We start from the raw sequence: 23561 nt of genomic DNA, 5'->3' as shown, positions 1-23561 counted from the left end.
TCCTTCAGTTGGTGAATCGATAAGCAAACTGTGGTACATCTTAATGGGATAATGGGATATTATTCAGCACTATGAGCTATCAAGTCATGAAAAGACATGGAGGAAACATAAATGCATATGACTAAATGAAAGAAGTAGACCGAGCACGGTGGCTCATGCCTGTAATCCCAGCATTTTGGGAGGCCAGAGCGGACAGATCATGAGGTCAAGAGATCAAGACCATCCTGGCCAACACGGTGAAACCCCATCTCTACTAAAAATACAAATTAGCCAGGGGTGATGGCAGGCGCCTGTAATCCCAGTTACTTGGGAGGCTGAGGCAGAAGAATCACTTGAACCCGGGAGGCAGAAGTTGCCGTGAGCCAAGATCACGCCATTGCACTCTAGCCTGGGGAACAAGAGCGAGACTTCATCTCAAAAATAAGAAGAAGAAGAAGTAGTAGTCTGAAAAGGCTATATACACTGTATGATTTCAACTACCTGACATTCTGGAAAGGGCACAATTATGGAGATAGTAGAAAGATCAGTGGTTACGAGCGGTTAGGGGAGAAAGAAGGCTGGATAAGTGGAGTACAGAAAATTTTGGGGACAGTGAAAATATTCTGTATGATACTATAATGGTGGGTACATGTCATGACACCTTTGTCCAAACCAATCAAATGTTCACTACCAAGAGTAAACTCTAATGTAAACTAAGGACTTCAGGTGATAATGATGTGTCAATAGGTTCATCAGCTGTAATAAATGTACCACTCTGGTGAGGAATGTTGATAATGGGGGAGGCTATACATGTGTGGGGTCAGGAAATATATGAGAAACCTTTATACCTTCCACTCAATTTTACTGTGAACCTAAAAATGACTCAAATGTAAAGTCTACTTTTCAAATCACAAAATAACTCTGAGCAAAAAGGAATTTGGAAAAAAGTTACAGAAACAGTATAGTTAATAACATTATATGGGGGTTCTTTCCGCTCAGAGACCTCTCTCTCTATAGAGAGAGCTGTTTCTCATTCTCTTCTCTTCCGCCTATGAAACCTCCGCTCCTAAACTCCCTGTGTGTGTCCGTGTCCTAAATTTTCCTGGCGCCAGAGGGCAAACCCCAAGGTATACATCCCAGACAACGTAGCCGCTTCATATTGTATCTTGTCCAGGATACCAAGGTACAACATTCATCCAAACGGTGAGTAGAGCAGCGGACTCCAACTCTGTCCTTTCATTTTAAGGTTCTCGGCCTCCATTTTAGAACCAAATCAAACCAAATACTGGGCCCCCTCAGACATTTAAAAATGATTAGCATGGCTGCCAGCCTTGCAAGACTTGGGGGACAGGCTTGCTGGGGAGAACATGGAGAAGCCCCAGCACCCACGGCTTGCAGGCCGTGTTGGCCGTGTTTGAAATAGCTTCCTTTCACGGAGGACTTCGCCGTCATGCGGGACTGGAAGTAGTCCTGGGGCAACTGAGGATTTCTGGCGGGGCTACCCCATGGCGTTATCCAAAGGCTTCTGGACTGACTTCAGCCTCTGACCGCCCAATGGGGTGGGCAACAGGATCTCCAACTTTTCTATCATAATTTCCTCCTTTACTCTCCGTGACCCTCAAATAAAATCCAGTGCATGCACTACCAGTTGGTCCTTTTCGCTGGGAGACCCCTCTACACAGAGAGAGCTGTTTCTCTTTCTCTTCTCTTCTAAAGATCTCCCTTCTCTTTGTACTGGGAAAAAGAAGAGCGACTGTATGCTCCTTTGTTGTTGGAATCCTTTTGCCCCATACCCTACCTCACCTGACAAAATGACTGTTCCTTTGCATGGAGAGTTTTAGTTGCTTCTCTTACACACATGCTGCTCTTCCAAGGTTCAGGGCTCACTTCCCTGATGGTCACTCACCCCCTGGAATGCTCCTCCATAGTCACCACCCTGAATGATGCTTACCTGCAAAGTTTTCATCATGTTTTCAAGTTTTGGATCATCTCCCAGAATTTTGACATTAAAATGACTACAAGTTACTAAACCTCAGTTCCAAGTCAGAGTTTTCCCAGGAAAGGGAATTACTAATTGATTTATCTTGCAACAAAATCTCCTAGATCCAAAAATCAATGTAATGTAATGATAGCCTAAAGGAGAAAAGCAACATGATTATCTCAATAAATGCCAAAAAAAAAAAAAAAAAAAAATTGACAAAATCCAACACCCTTTCATGTTTAAAAACACTTAATAAACCAGGGAAAAAAGGGAACTTCCTTAACCTGATAAAGGGTGTCTATGAAAAACCCAGAGCAAACATCATATTTGATGGTGAAAAGCTGAATGTTTCCCCCCAAGATAAGAAAAAAGACAAGGATGCCTGCTCACCCTTTGCTACTCAACACTGCACTGTAGGTATGCATATGGGCAATAAGGCAAAGAGAAGAAAGAAGAAGGAGGAGGAGGTGGGGAAAAGGAGGAGAAGGAAAACAAGGAAAAGAAAAAGAAGGAAGAGGAAGAGGAAGAAGAAAGGAGAAAGAGAAGAAGGAGCAGCAGCAGCTATTTAGATTGGAAAGGAAGAAGTAAAATCATTTTGTATACAAAAAATCCTAGGGACTTCATTTAAAATACTATGAGGATTAATGTACTAATTTAACAAGGTTGAAGGATACAAGATCAATATACAAAAATCGGTTGTATTTCTATGCATTAACAATGAACAATCTGAAAATGAAACTAAGAAAACCATTCCACTTACAATAGCATCACGAAAAATAAAATGCCTAGATATAAATTTAACAAAAGAAGTGTAAGACTTCTACACTGAAAACTACAAAACATGATTGAAAGAAATTAAAGAAAATCTAAATAAAGAGAAAAATATACCAAATTCATGTATCAGAGGACTTAATATTGTTAAGAAGGCAATATTCCCTACATTGATCTACAGAGTCAATGCAACTCCTACTAAAACCACAGGTGGCTTTTTTTGCAGAAAATGATAAGTTAATCCTAAAATGTATGTGGCACTATGAGGGACCCAAAATTGCTGAATTAATCTTGAAAAAAAGAATGAAGTTGGAGAATTCACACTTCCTAATTTCAAATTTTACTATAAATCTGCAATAATCAAGACAACATAGTACTGCTTTAGGGATAGATACACAGATGAATTGAGTAGTATTGGGAGCTCAAAAGTAAACTCTGACATTTATGTTCAATTGATTTTCAAAATGGGTGTCAAGACAACATGTGGAAAGAATAGTCTTTCCAACAAATCATCCAATGCAAAAAGATGAAGTCAGACTTCCCATACCATAAACAAAAATTAATTCAAAGTGTATCATAGGCCGGGTGCACTAGCTCATGCCTGTAATCCCAGCACTTTGGGATGCCGAGGCGGGTGGATCACTTGAGGTCAAGAGTTCGAGACCAGCCTGGCCAACATGGTGAAACCCCGTCTCTACTAAATATACAAAAATTTGTGAGGCATGGTGGCAGGCGCCTATAATCCCAGCTACTTGGGAGGCTGAGGCAGGAGAATCACTTGAACCTGGGAGAAAGAGGTTGCAGTGAGCCAAGATTATGCCACTGCACTCCAGTCTAGGCGACAGAGTGAGAGTCTGTCTCAAAAAAAAAAAAAAAGTATCATAGACCTAAATTAACTAATAAAACTATAACATTCTTAAATGAAAGCATAAGAACAAATATTTATGACTTTGAGTGAGGCAATAATTTCTTAGTTATGAGATGAAAGGCACAATTAACAAAAGAAATAAATTGGACTACATCAATATAAACATTTTGCTGTAAATGATACCTTCAAGAAAATGAACAACAAACCACAGAAAGGCAGAAAGAACACTTAATTCAACAATGAAAAAAGACAAAAAAGGAAAAATAAAAGAAATTTTTTAAAAATTTAAAAAAAGAAAAAATTCAACAATGAAAAGACAGACTAATTTCTATATGGGCAAAGAATTTGAAAAGACATTTATCCAAATAAGATATACAAATGACCAATAAGTACATGAAAAAATGTTCAAAATCATTAGCCATTAGGGAAATGGAAATGAAAACCACAATAAGATACCACTTCACACTCACTAGCATGGATCTAATAAAAAAGACAGACAATAACAAGTGTTGTCAAGGATCTGGAGAAATTGAATCCCTCATACACTGCTGGTGAGAATGTAAAATGGTGCAGCTGCTTTAAAAAATAATTTGGCAGTTCCTTAAAATGTTAAATATAGAGTTACTATATGATCCAGATATTCCACTCCTAGGTATCCAGGAGAGGTATTTTGATTCCAAGAGAAAAATACATGTCTAAATCCTTAACCAGGGGAGAATATATATATATATATATATAGTTGTTGTAAATACATATATATAGATATATATGCACACACACACAGACAAAAAAAACTTATACCAAATGTTCATAGCAGTATTATTCATAATAGTCAACAAGTGGAAACAACTCAAACATCCATAAATGGGTGAATTGGTAAATACAATATGGAACGTCCATAGATGAAATACTATTTGGCAATAAAAAGGAGTAATGTACTGAAGCATTCCATAACATGAATGAACCTTGAAAACTTCATGGCAAGTGAATGAAGCCAGTTATAAAAGATAACACATGAGCTCATTTATATAAAAGGTCTGGAGTAGGCAAATCAACAGAGACAGAAAATAAATTAGTAGTTGCCTAGGGCTAGAGGATGGGGAAGGAGAATGAGAATGATTGCTAATGGGTACAGGAATTTATTTCCCTCTTCTCTTCTCTTCTCTTCTCTTCTCTTCTCTTCTCTTCTCTTCTCTTCTCTTCTCTTCTCTTCTCTTCTCTTCTTTCTCTCTCTCTCTCTCATTTTTATTTTATTTTTTGGTCTTACTCTGTCACCCAGGCTGGAGTACAGTGGCACGATCATAACTTCCTGTAACCACAAACTCCTGGGCTCAAGTGATCCTCCCACCTCAGCCTCTCAAATAGCTAGGACTACGTCTGGATAATGTATTTTTTATTTTTGTAGAAATGGAGTTTCACTATGTTGCCCAAGCTGGTCTTGAACTCCTGGCTTCAAGGGATCCTCCTGCCTCAGCCTCCCAAAGCACTGGGATTACATGCTTACTCCATCCCAACCAGCCCAGGTTTTTTTTTAGGGAGGACAAAAAATTCTAAAATTAGATTGTGGATATGGTTACAAAGCCCTGTGCAAATACTAAAAATTCTTAGAGAGAAAAAAATTGAATTGTACACTTTAAATCGATAAATTATATAGTATGTGAATTACATCTCAATAAATCTGTTTTAAAAAGTAATCTCCTGGCCGGGCGCGGTGGCTCACGCCTGTAATCCCAGCACTTTGGGAGGCCGAGACGGGCGGATCACGAGGTCAGGAGATCGAGACCATCCTGGCTAACACGGTGAAACCCCGTCTCTACTAAAAAATACAAAAAACTAGCCAGGCGAGGTGGCGGGCGCCTGTAGTCCCAGCTACTCGGGAGGCTGAGGCAGGAGAATGGCGTGAACCCAGGAGGCAGAGCTTGCAGTGAGCTGAGATCTGGCCACTGCACTCCAGCCTGGGCGACAGAGCAAGACTCCGTCTCAAAAAAAAAAAAAAAGTAATCTCCTATCTCAATCAGCTACTGGTGGTGATGGGGACGATGGGGAGGTGGTAAGAGGAAGGGGGGGTGACAAGTCCAAACCAAACAAACCCAACCCAGAAATGGGGGAGTCACTATAAGTTTGGAAGCAACCCCAAGAGGTATCTTTTACATTGGGAACTTTCATTTTAAAGGAATAAATGCAATATAAATCTTGAAACCTTAGGAGCTAGCCATAACCTTATGCAAGTGCTCAAAGCTATTATTATCACCCACAGAATATGGTATTCATCTGTATTTGCTTTAAACCATGGCATGGCTTAGAAATAATCGAATTTTCCACATCCTATAACTAAATGTAATTTCTAATTATTACTTGACTGCCCATATAAATCCTAAGTAAATCTGTGGAGTTTCTTTTCCCAGTACAATACAAATAAATGTAAATAACTGTCATGTCTGATTTACCTAGTATTTTGTTAACCAGCTAAAAGTAAATATTGAAAATAGCTGTTAGCTATGCAAGTTTGAACAGGTGTTTTCCTAAGGAAGGTTATACATCTTTAAATTTAGGAATGATTGAATCAAAGCAAATTACTACCCTGTCTAACCATGCTGATTTTCTTACAGTCAATAGTACTCATTTTAAGTGTTTTGTTTCATGTAAATTTTTATTACAAATGGTTTCAGAATTATTTTGGATGTAAGTGGCAATAAAATGTAAACAACTAGATGAAAATAATATACATTGCCTTGATAAATAAATGAGTGAATCCAAGTTCACTTCAGACAAGAATGAGGTACTGGATGAAAATGGCGTTCCTTAATATGAGAAAGTTTTCAAAGCAAGACCTGTTAGGTACTTAAGAGGGCAATAAAAGAAAAAATTGTTATAAATGAGCCAGAAAGAAATGTAACTCTTTTAAATAACATTTATTAATAGGCTGGTGGTGATATTATAAGAATGCATTTCAGTCTGGGCATGGTGGCTCATACCTGTAATCCCAGCACTTTGGGAGGCCGAGGCGGGTGGTTCACTTGAGGTCAGCAGTTCGAGACCAGCCTGGCCTACATGGTAATCTCTACTAAAAATACAAAAATTAGCCAGGTGTGGTGACAGGCACCTGTAATCCCAACTACTCGGGAGGCTGACGCAAGAGAATCGCTTGAACCTGGGAGGCAGAGGTTGCAGTGAGCCGAGATCTCACCATTGCACTCCAGCCTGGGCAACAGAGCAAGACTCCATCTCAAAAAAAAAGAAAAAAGAATGCATTTATAGACTGGGCACGGTGGCTCATGCCCATAAATACTAGCACTTTGGGAGACCAAGGCCGGTGGATCACTGGAGATCAGGAGTTTGAGACCAGCCTGACCAACATGGCGAAACCCGGTCTCCACTTAAAAAAAAAAAGAATGCATTTCTAGTCTTGGTCAGAGTTCAAGACATTGAGATGTGCATAAAATACTCTCTTCTCAGCTCAGTGCACCTTTTCCAAAGGGAAAGCTTTGCACAGCATCAAGACCAAGATGTCTCCAGGACCCTGGCCTCTTTTCTTCCATAATACAATCTGAGGTACCTTTAGGCAAGGAATTCCACAGGGAAGCAAAAACTGGATTTACTTCCTTGTGTCTGGGTTTTCTCTCCACAATTGCCTAAGAGTGTTAAACTGTTGTAAATGTCTTCTAGCACTTATAAATGGAGCTACTCTTTGGATTTCCTCCATCTGACAAATAAGCTCCAGAATAAAGCTGTGGGCAAGGACATCACTATTGCTCTCCAGCTAATCCATGTCCATACCTCTGACATTAGACTTATACCTATATTTTGAGTTTTGAGCGATTTTCTCCACTTGGAGGCAAAAGGTAGATATAGCACAAGGAAAAGGAAGTCAGATTCCAGGCATGAGTAAGATTTGCCACACCGCTGCTGGCTTCAGAACACAGAGGCCCATGGTCAAAGACCAGAATGATATCTCTGGGAGCAAAGACAAGCCCTAGGCTTACAATAAGCAAGGAGATGGAGACCTCAGTACTACAACAACAAGGAACAGGATTCTACCAACCAATGAATGAGCTTGGAAATGGAGTCTTCCCAGAGCTTCCCAATAAGAGTTCAGCCACACCTTGATTTCCAAGAAACCCAGAGCAGAGAAACCAGCTGAGCCAACCTAGGCTTCTGACCTACAAAACTGAGATAATAAATTTGTGTTATTTCATACCAAAAAGTTTATGATAATTTGTTATAGCAGTACTACGAAGCTGATACAAACAGATAACATGTATTGAGTACCAGATAATGAAAGAAAATACACCAAAATGTTAACAGTGGTATCTTCAGATAGTTTAAAAATATATAATAGTTTAAAAACATTGCTAGTTTGTTAGACTTTTCGGTTTTTCTGAATGATTTTTATAATGAGCATGTATTGCTTACATAAAATATGTATTTCCACTTTTAAAATTAAAAGGTCAAGATGACAATGTATCAAGGAGAATGTAATTAGGGTGCCGACCATTTCTATGTCTCATTCCCAGGAGCTCCCACATTCAAAGACTCTCATCACATACACAGGCCTCTGGCTCCAGGCTGCAGCACGTGGCTGTGAGTTGTTCCTTCCCTCTCGATCTCCCAGGTCCCCAAGGGAGGCCCAGAACCTACCCTGAACCTCTCTGAGGATGAAAGCCCACCTCACTCCCTGCTGAGGAGGCCAAGCTCTAAGGGAAAGCCTCTTAGAGGCTTGTCTTTTCCATTCAGGCTTCCACACATATTGAAACCAACTAAACCTCTCTGGCAGACACTGTTAATTGAATAACACAAGAGTTTTTCCCAATCCCCTTTTCTCTTGCCTGCCTCCTATGGTAATGGCAAAAAAAGTGAGACAAGATTCCCTGCCTCCCTTGCAGGTAGGGATAAATATGTAACTCATGAGACTGGAGTGAGATTCCACCAGGGGCTTCCTGGGAAAACATTTTGCTTCCCTAATAAAAGTGACAGAAGGCCAGGTGCAGTGGCTCACGCCTGTAATCCCAGCACTTTGGGAGGCTGAGGTGGGTGGATCACAAGGTCAGGAGTTTGAGACCAGCCTGGCCAATATGGCAAAACCCTGTCTCTACTAAAATACAAAAAAGTAGCTGGGCGTGGTGGCGTGTGCCAGTAGTCCCAGCTACTCAGGAGGCTGAGGCAGGGGAATCACTTGAACCTGGGAGGCAGAGGTTGCTGTAAGCCGAGATCACACCGCTGCACTCCAGCCTGGTGACAGAGCAAGACTCTGTCTCAAAAAAAAACAAAAAACAAACAAACAAACAAAAAACCAAATAAAAAAAACTGACAGAAATAGTGTTCAAAGCTCCTTTCCCCTTCTTTCTTCCTACTTTGAATGCAGGCATGATGTCTGAAGGCACAGCACTAATCTTGTGATCATGAACCGTTAAGCATGAGGATAAAGGGCTAACAAGGTAAGGGGATAAAGCAGAAAGATGAAGGCTGGTTCACCGACAGCATCATTAGCAGCTGAATCAAATGTTAGCAACTCGTGTCTCAGTTTACCGTTAGACAGGTGTGGAAAAAAAGCCCTTATTGTTCTAAAACTCAAGCAAATGCAATTGCCTCCATCCATACCTCAACTCTCTGGCACAGAATTTCAGAGTACTGGTGCTCCTTTCTGTGAGAGGCAGAGATGAAGTAGGGAAAACATGGGAGGTAGGAGGAGAGAGAAGTATTTGAGAAAACCTGTTTACATGTGTTTTCCACAGGTAGATGCCTTCACATCTCTAATTTTGTCATGTCCCATAAAGCTCTATGCTGAAGCTGAGACATCATCACTTATACACAGATTTCAGTCCATAGCATGCACTTCAAGGAGGACACAATAAGATTAACAAGTTAGATTCAATCATATGGCCTACAGCATCCCCCAAATGCTGCTGCTTACATTTTGTTCCAAATAGCTTTTAATTAACAATTATGTTACTGTCTTAGTACTTATTTAGGTAAAACATCAGCACAAAAGTATCATTAGTTATTATTGTAAACTAATTCTTCAACCAAAAGTGTTAGGTATAGTCTTCTTCCTCCTCCTCCTCCTCTTCTTCTTCTTCTTCTTCTTCTTCTTCTTCTTCTTCTTCTTCTTCTTCTTCTTCTTCTTCTTCTTCTTCTTCCTCCTCCTCCTCCTCCTCTTCTTCTTCTTTCTTCCTCTTCCTCTTCCTTCTTCTTCCTCTTCTTCCTCTTCTTCCTCTTCTTCTCCTTCTTCTCCTTCTCCTCCTTCTCTTTCTCCTTCTCCTCCTTCTCCTTCTTCTTCTTCTTCCTCTTCCTCTTCTTCTTCTTTCTTCCTCTTCCTCTTCCTCCTCTTCCTCTTCCTCTTCTTCCTTCTTCTTCCTCTTCTTCCTTCTTCTTCCTCTTCTTCCTCTTCTTCTCCTTCTAGTCCTCCTCCTCCTCCTCCTCCTTCTCCTTCTTCTCCTCCTCCTTCTCCTCCTTCTCCTTTCTCCTCCTTCTCCTCCTTCTTCCTTATTCTTCTTCTTCCAAGGAGTCTTACTCTGTCACCCAGGCTGGAGTACAGCGGCATGATCTAGCTCACTGCAACCTCTGCCTCCCGGATTCAAACAATTCTCGTGCCTCAGCCTCCCGAGTAGCTGGGATTAGGATTACAGGCACCCACCACGCCGTGCTACCCTGGCTAATTTTTGTATTTTTAGTAGAGACAGCATTTCACCATGTTGGCCAGGCTAGTCTCGAACTCTGACCTCAAGTGATCCGCCCTCCTTGGCTTCCCAAAGTGCTGGGATTACAGGCATGAGCCACCGCCCTGGCCTTATTCTTATCTATGACCTTTCAGCTAATGAGAATAATTAGAACTAGATCCTAATCTCTTTGGCCGCATGTAAAGGCCAGTTGGATTGAGCTTCCTTAATACATTCCATAAATAATTTTATTCAGACTCTTCATGTGCATCTTCAATATCAATACTTTCATCATCATTGAAGCCCCTATCTGAGTCATTTAACATCATTTTCAAAGCACATTATTGTCACTTTCAAATGTTTGAAATATAGCCCTTTTTCTGATCACCTAAGGTCAGGAGTTCGAGACCTGCCTGGCCAACATGGCGAAACCCCATCTCTACTAAAAATACAAAAATTAGCCGGATGTAGTAGCGGGCACCTGTAATCCAGGCTACTAAGGAGGCTGAAGCAAGAGAATCATCTGAACCCAGAAGGCAGAGGTTGCAGTGAACCAAGATCGCGTCATTGCACTCCAGCCTGGGTGACAAGAGCAAAACTCTGTCTCAAAAAAAAAAAAAAGAAAAAAAGACAAGAAATATAGCCCTTTTTGGATCTGGATATGAGTTTATCATTAAAAACTTAATCCTAAATCACAAGAATCTTTGCAGAACATTAGGTCAGTTGGTTTTTGCTTTAACCTTTTTTTGTTTGTTTTGAGATGGAGTCCTGCTCTGTCACCGAGGCTAGAGTGCAGTAACGCAGTCTTGGCTCACTGCCACCTCCACCTCTCGGGTTCAAGCGATTCTCATGCCTCGGCCTCCCCAGCAGCCGGGATTACAGGTGCCCACCATCATGTCTAATTTTTTTGTATTTTTAGTAGAGATGGGGTTTACACCATGTTAGCCAGGCTGGTCTCAAACTCCTGACCTCAGGTGACTCACCCACCTTGGCATCCCAAAGTGCTGGGATTACAGGCCTGAGCGATCATGGCTGGCCTGCTTTAACCTTTTAAAAGTAATCTTTAAAAGGCTTCTCTACAACACTGGGTCTCAAAGTGTGGTCCCAGACCCCAGTATCACCTGGGAACTTGTGAGAAATTCACATTCTTAGGCCTTACTGCAGAATTACTGAATCAGGAAATCTGGGGACGGGCCCAGAACGCTGGGTTTTAATAAGCTCTCCAGGTGATTCTGATACACACAGCAGTTTGAGAGCCACTACTTTACAATAACATCTCACTGTTGCAATTATGAGGCTGTGTCATTAACAATAATCCAGTTAAAATGTGTGTACCTCTTTTTTTTTTTTTTTTTTCGAGACAGGGTTTCACTCTTGTCGCCCAGGCTGGAGTACAATGGAGCAATCTCGGCTCACTGCAACCTCCGCTTCCTGGATTCAAGCGATTCTCTTGCCTCAGCCTCCGGAGCATCTGGGATTACTAGCATGCGCCACCATGCCCAGCTAATTTTTGAACTATTAGTAGAGACAGGGTTTTACCATGTTGGCCAGGCTGGTCTCGAACTCCTGACCCTCAGGTGATCACCGCCTCAGCCTCCCAAAGTGCTGGGATTACAGGTGTGAGCCACCGTGCCCGGCCACTGTACCTCCTTTTTTTTTTTTTCTTTTTGAGACGGAGTCTTGCTCTGTCACCCAGGCTGGAGGGCAGTGGCACAATCCTGGGCTCACTGCAAGCCCCGCCTCCCTGCAAGCTCCGCCTCCCAGGTTCACGCCATTCTCCTGCCTCAGCCTCCCGAGTAGCTGGGCAGGTGCCTGCCGCCACGCCCGACTAATTTTTTTGTATTTTTTAGTAGAGACGAGGTTTCACCGTGTTAGCCAGGATGGTCTTGATCTCCCGACCTTGTGATCTGCCCTCCTCGGCCTCCCAAAGTACTGGGATTACAGGCGTGAGCCACCGCGCCCGGTCTGTACCTCCTTTTTTAAACTAATTTTACTTTCATAGAAACTTCTAGAAATACTCTGCGTTAGCTAAAACAGTAACTCCTATCACATCTTGTCTCTATACCTTGCTTTATTTTCTTTATAATGTGTTAAATATCAGACATCATCTATCTGTTTAGTATCTGTCTTCCCCCACTAGAATGCATGTTTCATGAGGTAAGCACTTGGTTTTTGTTCCTGGTTGTCTTCCCAACACTAGAACTGTACCTGTCCTATGGGAAATGAAGTGATTATTGAGGTAATTTCAGGCTAACACATCACATATTCCTGAACTAGCATAGACCACATAGGCCCAAAGACTACCTACTATCACACTGACCTATTTTTATGCACAACTTTCTGACACCAACAACCAGTTCTCTAATTCTCCAGATACAACTGGGAATCCTGTAATTCAATTCAATTCTAACACTACCTAGAGTTAGTGTCAGATTCCACAGGTTTAAGGGCTCAGTCCACAAAACTTCCTTCACTTCAGATGCCAGACAGGTGCCCAGCATGCTCACACTTCTGACTTGGCTACAAAGTCTAGGGTTCCCATAATACCCCCTTGGATTTAATAATTTGCTAGAGTGCTCACAGAACTCAGGAACTCATTTTCTTACTATTACTTGTTTATTATAAAGGACACAACTCATAAACAGCCAAATAGGAGAAATGCACGGGGCAAAGTATGGTGAGGGGGACACAGCTTCCATGTCCTTTCTGGGCACACCACCCTCCCAGCACCTAGATATCTTTATCAACTTGGAAGCTCTCTGAACCTTATCACTTAGGGGATTTTATGGAGGTTTCACACTGATTAAATAAATCATTGGCCATTGGGGTAACTCAATCTCTAGCCCCTCTCCTCTGCCCAGAGGTGGGGGCAAGAAGCAGGGGCTGAAAGGCTGAAAGTTCCGACCCTCTATTCATGACCTTTTTTTTTTTTTTTTTTAGATGGAGTCTTGCTCTGTCACTCAGGTGGCTGGTATGCAATGGCATGATCTCAGCTCACCGCAACCTCTGCCTCCCAGGTTCAAGTGATTCTCCTGCCTCAGCCTCCTAAGTAGCCTCAGTGATTCTCCTGCCTCAGCCTCCTGAGTAGCTGGGACTACAGGAACTCACCACCATGCCCAGCTAATTTTTGTCTTGCTAATTTTTGTCTTTTTAGTGGAGACAGTGATTCCCCATGTTGGCCAGGCTGGTCTCGAACTCCTGACCTCAGGTGATCTGCCCACCTAGGCCTTCCAAAGTACTGAGATTACAGGCATAAGCCACCACACCCAGCCATTGCTTGGTCTTTCTAAAGACTAGCCCCTATCCTGAAGCTCTCTAAGGGCTCTCAGACACCAGCCATCTCATCAGCACATACAAGACACTTAGCTGTGTAGTGGCTCAGGCCCATAACCCCAGCCACTTGGGAGGCTGAGACGGGAAGGGAGGACTGCTTGAGGCTAGGAGTTCAAGACCAGCCTGGGAAACATAGTGAGACTGCACTCGTCATTGGTTAGAGTCCAAGGATTTTAGAAGCCACAAGCCAGGAACCAGAGACAAAGACCAAGTATGTATTTCTTATTATGACACACAGAATTCTCTATCCTTACTCTTCTTCATAGCATGTATATATTTATTTGTTTGGTAGTAATGTCTTCCCAGGAGAAAGTAAGATCTATGAGGGCAAGATTTTTGTGTTTTGTTCTTTTGCTGTTTACTTAGTATCTGTATTACTAAGATTCTCAGTAATAATCAATAAATATGTTAAATAAACAAATGAATCTAATTTGTAAGCTCTACTACTGCTAATTTAGTCATCTGCGCCATTAGTCCACAAGATGATGCCCCCACATGCACCCTCCCACCTCAACCCCTACCTCAGAAGTGAAAGATACTTAAGCAGTTTAAGTTACCAATGGCTAACATAACAATTACAGGGATATAATCTTAAAGGCAGGAAGAAAGGTAATTTTAAAAACTCTAGTCATAAGACATACAGAAAAAAAAAAACCTATATATTTAAAACTTTTTGGTTATTGTAGGTAAAGCATTATAAGAATACTCATTAAGGAGAGAGGAAAAGACGTGACAAGCTGATTGTTCTGGGGGACAGGTTAAGAGGTTGGGGGGAAGTGATTTTTTTGTTTTTTCTTATCCCGAACTCTGGTAACTTTATATATGAGCTGATGAAAAAAAATTCTGGACCATCCACTGTACTTTTTAAGAGTCCATTTGTTAGATAAAATATGAGGAAATATGGTCTATTTTATCACTTTTTTTTGGTTTCTAAATGGCTATTTAAATACAGATAACAGTACATACATGACAAACTGGAAGGGCAGGTTCTGCCACGCTGCCAAATAACCTGTTACCTGATATCTCCTCTCAGAACCAGCAATGCAGTGTGGCGTAACACAGTTGGAAATGTACCTAAGCTGGGCCCCCAAGTGCAAGAAGTAGCCCTCGTGTTAAGAACTGTGAAGGTCAGGACAAATCACTACTTGACATATGCCACTCACATAATTTCAGAAATGAGTAGAAAAAAGAACCCCAGACAAAAGGGAATAGAAGTCAAGTCAAAGTGAAGGCACACTGACTTTTTATAGTTAAGTTTTTCTTACAAGTTATATAAATCAAGCCAAGAAATGTAAAATATGACTGTGCACCCGTTTTATCTGTGCAGTTTAAATAGGTAGTTTTACCTTGATCAAGATTTCCACACTTGATTTCTGGCAAAAAAAAAAAAAAAAATGGGAACACCCCTTTTCATGTGGTATATGCCATTTTCTTAAAACAATGTATATTTCTCATTAACACTGTTTGGTTTTTAGGTGGTTATTCTATTTGCACAAATAGAACTGTATTGATAATTAATGTAAACCTTTACCATAAATCTTCTAAATTATATGAATGATCATTATAAACAAATGTGCTTAGCACCTATTTTGTTGATAACCCATTGCCTCTCAGAATCTGCCTTTTCCTAAGACAACTGTTTAGGTTACCTCTCCCGATTTCGTATTCTGGCCACCAAAATAAAAGTTTTCAATAGTAACAAAATTAGGTGTCCTTTCATGACTGAGGGAAGTTGAGTGATGTATAAAAACATTCACGCAGAAACCAGGCTTCTGGGCCTAGAGTCCTTAAATGACTAGTGAAAGTGATTGAAAGGTTCCAGTGTTTCCCATTGCAGGAAATTACTTAACCTGTTAGAGCCTTCTTTTCCTTCTTATAATATTAGGGCATTATATAATTATAAAAGTAGCTATGGTTTCTAAATCCCTCCCTGCTCTAAAAATACATAATTCAAAGCTGCTAAAAATAAATACTTTTAAAATTGGCTGTGACATATGTGACATACACATATATACAGAGTTTCACTGTGACAAGGGGACGGGCTATACAATGTTTTGTAGCAGACATTTACAGTGCATCGGTATCAAGACGCTTATGTTTCTGAAAAAAAAATGTTTCAGGGTGGCATTCACTCTGCAGGGAAAGTTCTGGGAAGCCTCCAGGCACTTCAGTGGAAATACAGGGCAGTGTTTTGGGGGACCACATCACAGCTCAACTGGGGACCCAGCGGAACTTGTAACCCCCATTGGCTGTTCTGATGGTGAAGGCATTGCCCTGGGGGAAGGCGAGGGTTCGGATGGTGCTGTGGCTGCGGATGGGGGTGCTGAAGGAGCCGCCCTCCTCCAGCTCACTGTGGCTCAGGTTCAACGCTCTCGTGCTGCAGTCGGTGTGCAGCCCCCGGAAGGTGCCGTGCAGGTTCCCGGGCCTGGTGTCCGTGTTGGCGGGCTCTGGCTGCAGTCGGGGCCGCTTGTGATCGCGGCTCTGCAGGGCTTCATCACAGCGCTCGGAAATCTCCCTCAGGATGGCGTCCACTTCCGCGCAATCCTGCCCCGCAGCGCTGACCAACTCCTCCAGGCTCCTTTTGGCCTTTGCCTTGAGCAGGAAGGGCTCGGCCGCCGCCCCACAATCCCTGGACTGTGTGATCATCAGCTTCTACGAAAGACGGGGAAGAGCGCCGCCCTGGGGCCTGCCGGACCCCCCGGGTTCGGTGCGTGCAAAAGGTGACCTGGGCACGCTACGCACCACGCACCCAGCGGTCCTCTCCTCTCCGGGGCCCCCACCGGGTCCCAATGCTGGGCGCAGGGTTGGGGGTGGGGATGCACTGAACAGTTCAGTTCCGACGTGCTGCAGTTCCCACACGCCCGCGCCCCACTTACATCCAGCACCGAGGCCAGGTGCCGGGTTCGGCTGGCAAGTTCCTTCAGCTGCACGTTCCGCTCCTTGAGCGAGGCGATCTCCTCCTGTTTCTGGGTCAGCGTCACGTGCAGCTGCAGGATGAGACCCAAACATTCAGGGGTAGGCACTGTGCTGGGTCGCGTCTGCATATCTGGCATGAATCAAACCCAGATCCTCACGTCTCATCAGAAACTGGGGACGCACGGGCATTTACGCTAGTGAGAATAATAATCAATTTGCTATTTGTTTTAAAACAAAGCACTTGGACAAAATTTATCTCCATTAATCCTCAGTGTAGCGTGCTGATAAAGAGTACTGACTTGGGCAACAGGCAGATCTAGGTTCTGTTACTGAGGTTCAACAATCCTACGTCTCGATATCCTTGTAAAACGGGGCTAGTAAGAGTATCTAGTTCAATGATTGTGAGCATTAAGTGGGAAGAAGAAGTATAAATTGGTAAGTCCAGGGCCAGGCACATAGAAAAAGCCTTCAATAAATGTTGGCGTCCCTATTAAAAATCTGGCAGGCACTGTGCAATACATGTATGCAACACAACTGCACTTGTACCCCTAAATCCCTCCAAATAAAACAATTTTTAAAAATAAATAAAATGGCCAGGTGCAGTGACTCACGCCCATAATCTCAGCACTTTGGGAGGTTGAGGCGGATGGATCACCTGAGGTCAGGAGTTCAAGACAAGCGTGGCCAACATGGTGAAACCGCGTCTCTATTAAAAATACAAAAATTAGCCAGGTGTAGGGAGCACGCGCCTGTAATCCAGCTACTTGGGAGGCTGAGGCACGAGAATCGCTTGACCCTGGGAGGCGGAGGTTGTAATGAGCTAAGATTGAGCCACTGAGCTCCAGCTTGGGTGACCGAGTGAGACTCTGTCTCAAAAATAAATGAATAAATAAATATTAATTTAAAATAAAATAAAAATCGAGTGGGGTAGAATTATTCCCACTTAGTGAATTTGGAAACAGGTGGAGCCACCGGAGCAATGGCAGCTACGTGAACCACCAGTCAGTCCACTGGTTCCGACTCACAGGGCCTCATCCTTGCCCTTGCAAACCCCACTTCCACCCTCTATATCCTGTCCCTGCCGCAGGATTCCTGGTCGCCAGGGCAGTGTCCCTACTTGATTATTTTCAACCAGCGCATCTCCCAGCGCTCTCTGGTTCTGGTCCGCCACCTCCTTCCAGTACTGCTCAGGCGGGGGCACGTCTGGAGGGCGCAGCGGTGGTGACTGCAGAGCCCGTGGGTCCAGTGGCGGGGAGAGGCAGGGCCGGAATGGCGATATGTCGCAAGGAGAGAAGGGGAAGTCTCTGCTGGCCAGGGTAGGCGACATCATAGAGGATGAGTCTGGAAAAGAGCAGGAGCTGGATTTGCAGCCTCAAACTCATGCCCAGCTAGTTACAGGAGCAAAATACCACTCTGGGTGTAGGGTTTATGTAGAGATTTTTTTTTTTTAATTAAATTAAGTACCCCTTACTCCTAAACGCCTGATTACAAGGCCCTTCCTGATAGCCTGTACATACACAGTAGGTATCCAACATATGCCTGTTAAGTTTACCTGAATTCAATCAAGAAAACTTCCCTGGGCCTGCACACACAGGCCTTTGATCCCCTGCACACTCGTCACTCAACCTCCACTGCCACACTACAGGATAGGGCTCCCTCTCCCAGAACTCACACCGATCCCAGATAAAGCGCTATGTAGATCCAGCGGTTCAACTTCTCAACTGGGGGAGAGAAATGTCCTAAATATGGAAAAGCCTGACTTTTTGATGAGTTGCTGGAGAGTCGCCGACAGTTGGCTGGGTTTACCACCTTGGCGACCACGAAATGTGAACTAGTCTGATTTGGGACTGGGGGACACCCCTGCTGTTACTTAACTGCCAGGAGACTGCACTTGCCTGCAATGAGATCATCCACCGTGTCTCTGAAATCCTGCAGATCGAAGTCCACTTCCGTTTGGAGGGAATGGTTCTGAAATAAACAAGACGTGTACACTAGTTAACGAGTCTGGCGTTAGAAAGCCTTCAATAAATATTGGCGTCCCTATTAAAAATCTGGCAGTCACTATGCAATATATGTATGTAACACAACTGCACTTGTACCCCTAAATCCCCACCAAATAAAACACTTTTTGTGGCGGGTCTGGAACCCTTTCTAGACCGACAGACCTCCTCCCGGGCTCGGCGGCGGTCTGCGCGCACTCCTGTCGGCAGCCCAGTCTGGTACCCGAAAATTCAAGCCCCATCCGAGACAGGGAACCCAGCAGGCTTGCACCTCCACGGTGGGGAGAGGTACGCAAGGAGCGCGACACTGACTCGGGGAAGGGGGCAGCAGTTCGTGGCTCCTGCAGAGCGACTGTGTGGCGGGCATGGGTCCTTCCGCGCGCGGTGCGGCGGCCCAGCACCGGCTCCGGGCAGCTGAGTAGCCCGCCACCCTCCAACCAGCTAAGCAGCTGCCTCCGTGAGGCCCGGCGGTCCCCCATGCGCCCGCGAAATTTCAACTCCCACTCAACAGCGACCGGCCACCGAGCCGCCGCTGTAGGAGCAGAGAGCACGTCTTGAACACAGGATCTTTCCACCCAAGACCCGACAGCTTGTAGAGGCCTCCAGAGCAGTAATTTGAAGCCGCGTTTCCCGCCAAGGTTTGGCCTCAGCTAACCGCCCCGCCCCTGCAACCGAGCGGGAGGTAAGCTGTGATTCGAGGGGCCAGGGGCATATGGGAAATGCTTTTGTTACGCACACAGCCAGTGTGGCCTCCATTGCTCTTTTCAGTTCCCAAAAAGTTGGCAGTACACTTTTCTCATACAGCCGGTGCACCTCCAACATCTTTAACTGTATTCTCCTGGCCTCCTGCAGGGTGTCTGGGTGCGTGAGGGGAAAGGGTGCGTGAGGGGCTGGAGGCATGGGCTTTCTTGTTCCCTTAACTCATGGACATTTAGAGTTGATGAAAAACGCTTTTACACAGTCTCTCAGTTCATTCTCACACCAGTGTGGGAAGCAGGCGGGGCCTGGGAACTGATTCCTCTTTGAGGAAGAATCTGAAGCTCAGAGAGTTATCCAGTCGCCCAGCTCTGAAGTAGTGGAATGGGGCCTCCTGCCCCCATACTTCATTTCCTTTAGCTTTTCTCTCTTTTTAGGAAAGCTGGCTTCCACTGAAGACAGCACTGGGAAGGGGACAGGAGTCTCAAGGGCCATGGTGTGAGAAGATGCATCCAATAGCCTACCAGAAAGACTTGTTATACTGAATGCACTGTTGATTCATTCCTTTGTGCTCATCATACTGTTGTCCCAAAAGCCCTTCTTTACTGTTCAAATACTTCTGGGAAAAGGAACTTACTCTGTCCCTAACTTCAAAAAATGTACAAGTATCAGTTTTCCCTTGGGAGAAAAGAGTCAAGCAAGGAGGCCTCTAGCACCTCTGCCACTAGTTGGATGCTGAGACTATAAGGGAAAGGAGATGAGAGGAAGGACTGAGGGCCCCAGACAAGTCCTGGAGCATGAGTTCTGCCCTGGTTGAAGGCGCTCATTCTTCAAGAACTGGAAGGTCTCCTCCTCAGTAGGGATTTGAGAAAAGTCTCATGAGAAGACTGGAGGCCAACTCAGGAATTGGGGCCCTGGAAATGCTACCTGTTATACCAATCCAGGTTTTGGCCCATTCTGAACCTCAAACATTTCTAGAGCACTTCCGCTCTCTGTCCACCTTCCCCAGCAGGAAAGGAATGGGGAAATGTGATCTGAGTGTCCCAGGGGTCTCCCCAAGTGTTCCTCCCTTAGGGGCCTCTTTCCTCTGAACCAGCTCTGTCTTTCCCAGGAAAAATCCTGGATTTTTTGGTCCATCTGATATGAGCTCTGTCCTTGAAACTTCGAGGCTGGGCATAGTGGCTCACGCCTGTAATCTCAGCACTTTGGGAGGCTGAGGCAGGCAGATTGCTTGAGCACAGGAGTTCAAGACCAGCTTGGGTGACATGGCGAATCCCCATCTGTACAAAAAGTACAAACAAACAAACCAAAAACTAGCTGGCTGTGGTGGTGTGCACTTGTAGTCCTGGCTACTTGGGAAGCTGAGGTGGGAGGATCGCCTGAGGCTGGGAGGTCCAGGTTACAGTGAGCCATGATCATGTCACTGCACTCCAGCCTGGGTGACAGAGTGAGATCTTGTCTCAAAAAAAGAAAAAGAAAATAAACAAAATGAAACTTTGAATTCTACCTCCCCAATTAGATAAATCTGGCATTTCTCCAACTACAAAAGCAAGAAAAAAATTACTAACAAAGAGCATGATGCCAAATTTAAAATCTGTATACTTAGACAAACATTCAACGAGAGCTGCTTGGGCTTTCTTACTTGCACAATAAACATGTTGGGGTAAGGGAGTGACCTAGGCCTCTGGGTCAGTTGGAACATGCTCAGGCATTATCTTTCCTTATTTGATCATCCAGATCTAAAAAGAACAATTAAATGCCCTCTACAGTGCAATGCCCACTCCCAACTCTTGCCTTAACAATCTCTGCTCTCAGCGGCCACCTAAACTGAGTCTCTCTAGGCTTTATCCCAAGGTTCTAGGAGGCTCTTGGAGGAGGGCTGAGAAGTTTTGCTCCACCACCACTCCCAGTTCTGGGAAGTGGTCAGGTCTTTGTAAGAGTTCTGTACTGGGCCTGTCTGCAGACCCCAGACCTATTGCCAAGAAGCTGGAACTGGCACTTTTCCTGGGGGTTGCATCTGTTTAAGACCTCCTGTCCATCTGGGCACTTCATGTCCTACCCATGAGCCAGGCTTCTGGCCTCCCAGAGACCATTCTGGGAGACTCCCTTCTCTGCCTGGGAAGCATCAGCACCAGCAAGTGTGGAAGTGGGATGGGAGTGAGAAGACTGGTTTGGGGGGAAAGAAAAAAGTCAAGTGCCTTTTTGCCCCATCATGGCAAGTGACTAGAGCTTTTTGAAGGGCGGAACAGGACTTTGAAAAAGTGCCCAATTGCTGAAGGACCATCTCTGCAGAGAGGAACATTTTCTGCAAGATTACTTCCAGAGTCCTTTGTCGTTCTTGCTTCTTCCAACTGCAAATTCTCTTGCTCTTTTCCAGTCTTTGATAGAGAAGTTATCCATCAACCTCCACTCTTCTTAGATACCCACGGAATGAAAATGGGCAGGAAGGGGGTGTTGGGAGAACTGATAGGACATGCAACAGGTGCCCAGTGGGCAACTTTGCTCCCACCCACCCGCCTGGTCTCGCTGTGCGCAATCTTGTCACAGCTCCAATGAGTAGATAGGGAGGAGAATGGGAGGGGAGGCCTCCAGGTGAGCCCGACTGTACCTAGTTGGTCAAATCAGCTCCAGTGGATATGTGGCCTTCATAACATACTAGGATGGAAGTAGACGTTCTGATCTGGGAGGCTCAGGTACCTGCCCGATGCTTCCCCTCACCAGCTGAATGTGCCTGTGCTCCCGACCCGAGTGAAGCTTTTGGGGAATTAAAACCACCACCCCGAGGGGGGTTTGGGCTTGGTGAAACCAGGAGGCTCCACGAGAAGGGGAGGTACCTGCGAGGCGGCCAGGTCACCACCAGGCGGCGCGTCGGACCCGAGTAGCGAAGAGCAGTCAGCGAGGTCCTGCAGGTCTATGGTGGTGAGGGCTGTGCGGGGAGACCCGGGGACACGCGCCGGGCGGACCTTGAGCCTCTCCGCCAGGTTCGCCGCTAGGACGTCAGAACCCGGGGGAGAGAAGCTCCTCCGAGCCGCGCGCGCCGCACCCTCCCGGCGCGGGGAACCCGAGGGTTAGGGTGGGTGCCACGGGGCTCACCTGGCAGCGCGGTGGGCCGGGCCTCCGGAGGATCCTCGTACACCGACACCGGGCTCCCGCCTGTGCATCCGGGGAAGAACTTCCGCGGAGGAGCGAACTGGCCGGGCACACAAACGGTGATCGCGGGTCAGCCCTCGGGGCACGGAGCGCGCAGACCCCGCCCGGCCCGAATCAACCGCCCCACCTTCCTCTCCGGCTTCCCCGGCTTGCAGAGCAGCGCCCGGCCCGGCAGTGCCAGCATTCTGTTGGGACAGATGCTGTCGAAGGCCCGGCGGCCGGCCGCGCCGCCTTCGCACGCCTGCATCCTGCCTCCTGCCTCCCGCCTCCCGGCGCCGACTGCTCGGAAGCGGCGGCCCGGGCTGGGGCAGCGATCCACACCGTGCACTCCCTTCCGCGCCTGCAGGCTCCGAAGCCAGCCAGAGGTTGGAGCAGGCGCGTGGCCCAGGAGGAGCCGAGAGGCTGCGGAGGAGGTGCGGAGAGACGGCGGGGGAGGGGAAGGACCGCCGCGCGGGAGGGGCGGCTCGCGCCTGAGCGCCAGAGGTGGCGCCTTCAGCCCGGGACAATCTGCGCGCGGGCGGAGGCGTTAAACCCAACCTGGCAACCGCGCTTCCCCCGGGAGCCGCCAGCGCGGGGCCCCGGCCCGCCAGCGCCGTTTCGGCTAGCGTTGGCGCCGCCGCCTCCCGGCCGCGCCAGGCGAAGAGAGGGAGAAGGAGGGGTGGGCGAGCGCCAGTCTCCCTCGCCCTGGGTACTGTCTTCCCGCTTACGGACAGCGGGAACGGCAAAGTTCACGATTCTTATTTCCTTTTCTTCCCACTCCAGCCACAAGGCGCACGAAATAAACATGGAGTGACACCCGCCAGTGCTAGACTCCGGCCTTTGCGCTCCCCTCGGGATTTAGTAAGGATGTAGAATACCGGCAGGGACGCCCCGGAACAGCCCCCTTATTACAGAAGCCCCTTCCCTCAAACCTGAACCTTATCCTGGGTCCTGACTCCTGATTTCCACGTGGTCTCTTTTGGCCTGAGGCCAAAAGCCCCGCCCCATTCCCCAAGCCCCACACGCTTCTCGGCAGTGGCGCGTGAGCACAGCCTTTAAAATACCGTCCGTTAAGAAAAAGTGACGCTACGAACCCTCCTCCACTTTCTGAAAACGCCACAGGGGACAGTCCCGAATCCCCGAAAACCCTGTTCCTGCCTCTCCTAGTGGCCTCAGCGGCCCATCGCAACGTTTGGCTGGTCTCTTCGCTGTTGTAGTTGCCATTCCCAACC

At 45.8% G+C, this 23561-nt stretch overlaps 1 protein-coding gene across 1 annotated transcript; it reads right to left on the bottom strand.

The window, feature by feature from the left end:
• Positions 1-14157: 14157 nt before the first annotated feature.
• On the bottom strand, positions 14158-23284 carry MCIDAS (multiciliate differentiation and DNA synthesis associated cell cycle protein). The gene is made up of 7 exons (XM_007972540.3): positions 22478-23284; positions 22294-22390; positions 22035-22126; positions 18400-18472; positions 17622-17845; positions 16465-16575; positions 14158-16240 (listed from the first exon to the last, which is right to left on the bottom strand). The coding sequence occupies exons 1-7, from the start codon at positions 22595-22597 to the stop codon at positions 15800-15802; spliced, it is 1158 nt and encodes a 385-aa protein (XP_007970731.3). The 5' UTR covers positions 22598-23284; the 3' UTR covers positions 14158-15799.
• Positions 23285-23561: the final 277 nt, after the last annotated feature.

Source organism: Chlorocebus sabaeus, chromosome 4 (assembly GCF_047675955.1).
Source record: "Chlorocebus sabaeus isolate Y175 chromosome 4, mChlSab1.0.hap1, whole genome shotgun sequence".
Taxonomy (NCBI): Eukaryota; Metazoa; Chordata; class Mammalia; order Primates; family Cercopithecidae; genus Chlorocebus; species Chlorocebus sabaeus.
The sequence above is the reverse complement of the archived record's forward strand: the minus strand, read 5'-3'. Positions and strand labels throughout refer to the sequence as shown.

What these genes read in the sequence shown, in the direction of transcription:
- MCIDAS (XM_007972540.3), bottom strand. Translation starts at nt 22,597, where the DNA reads ATGCAGGCGTGCGAAGGCGGCGCGGCCGGCCGCCGGGCCTTCGACAGC. An exon ending in GTGACCTGGCCGCCTCGCAG is followed by an intron (nt 18,473 to 22,034) that starts GTACCTCCCCTT and finishes TGTTTATTTCAG; the next exon opens with AACCATTCCCTCCAAACGGA. An exon ending in ACCTGGCCTCGGTGCTGGAT is followed by an intron (nt 16,241 to 16,464) that starts GTAAGTGGGGCG and finishes CGTCTTTCGTAG; the next exon opens with AAGCTGATGATCACACAGTC.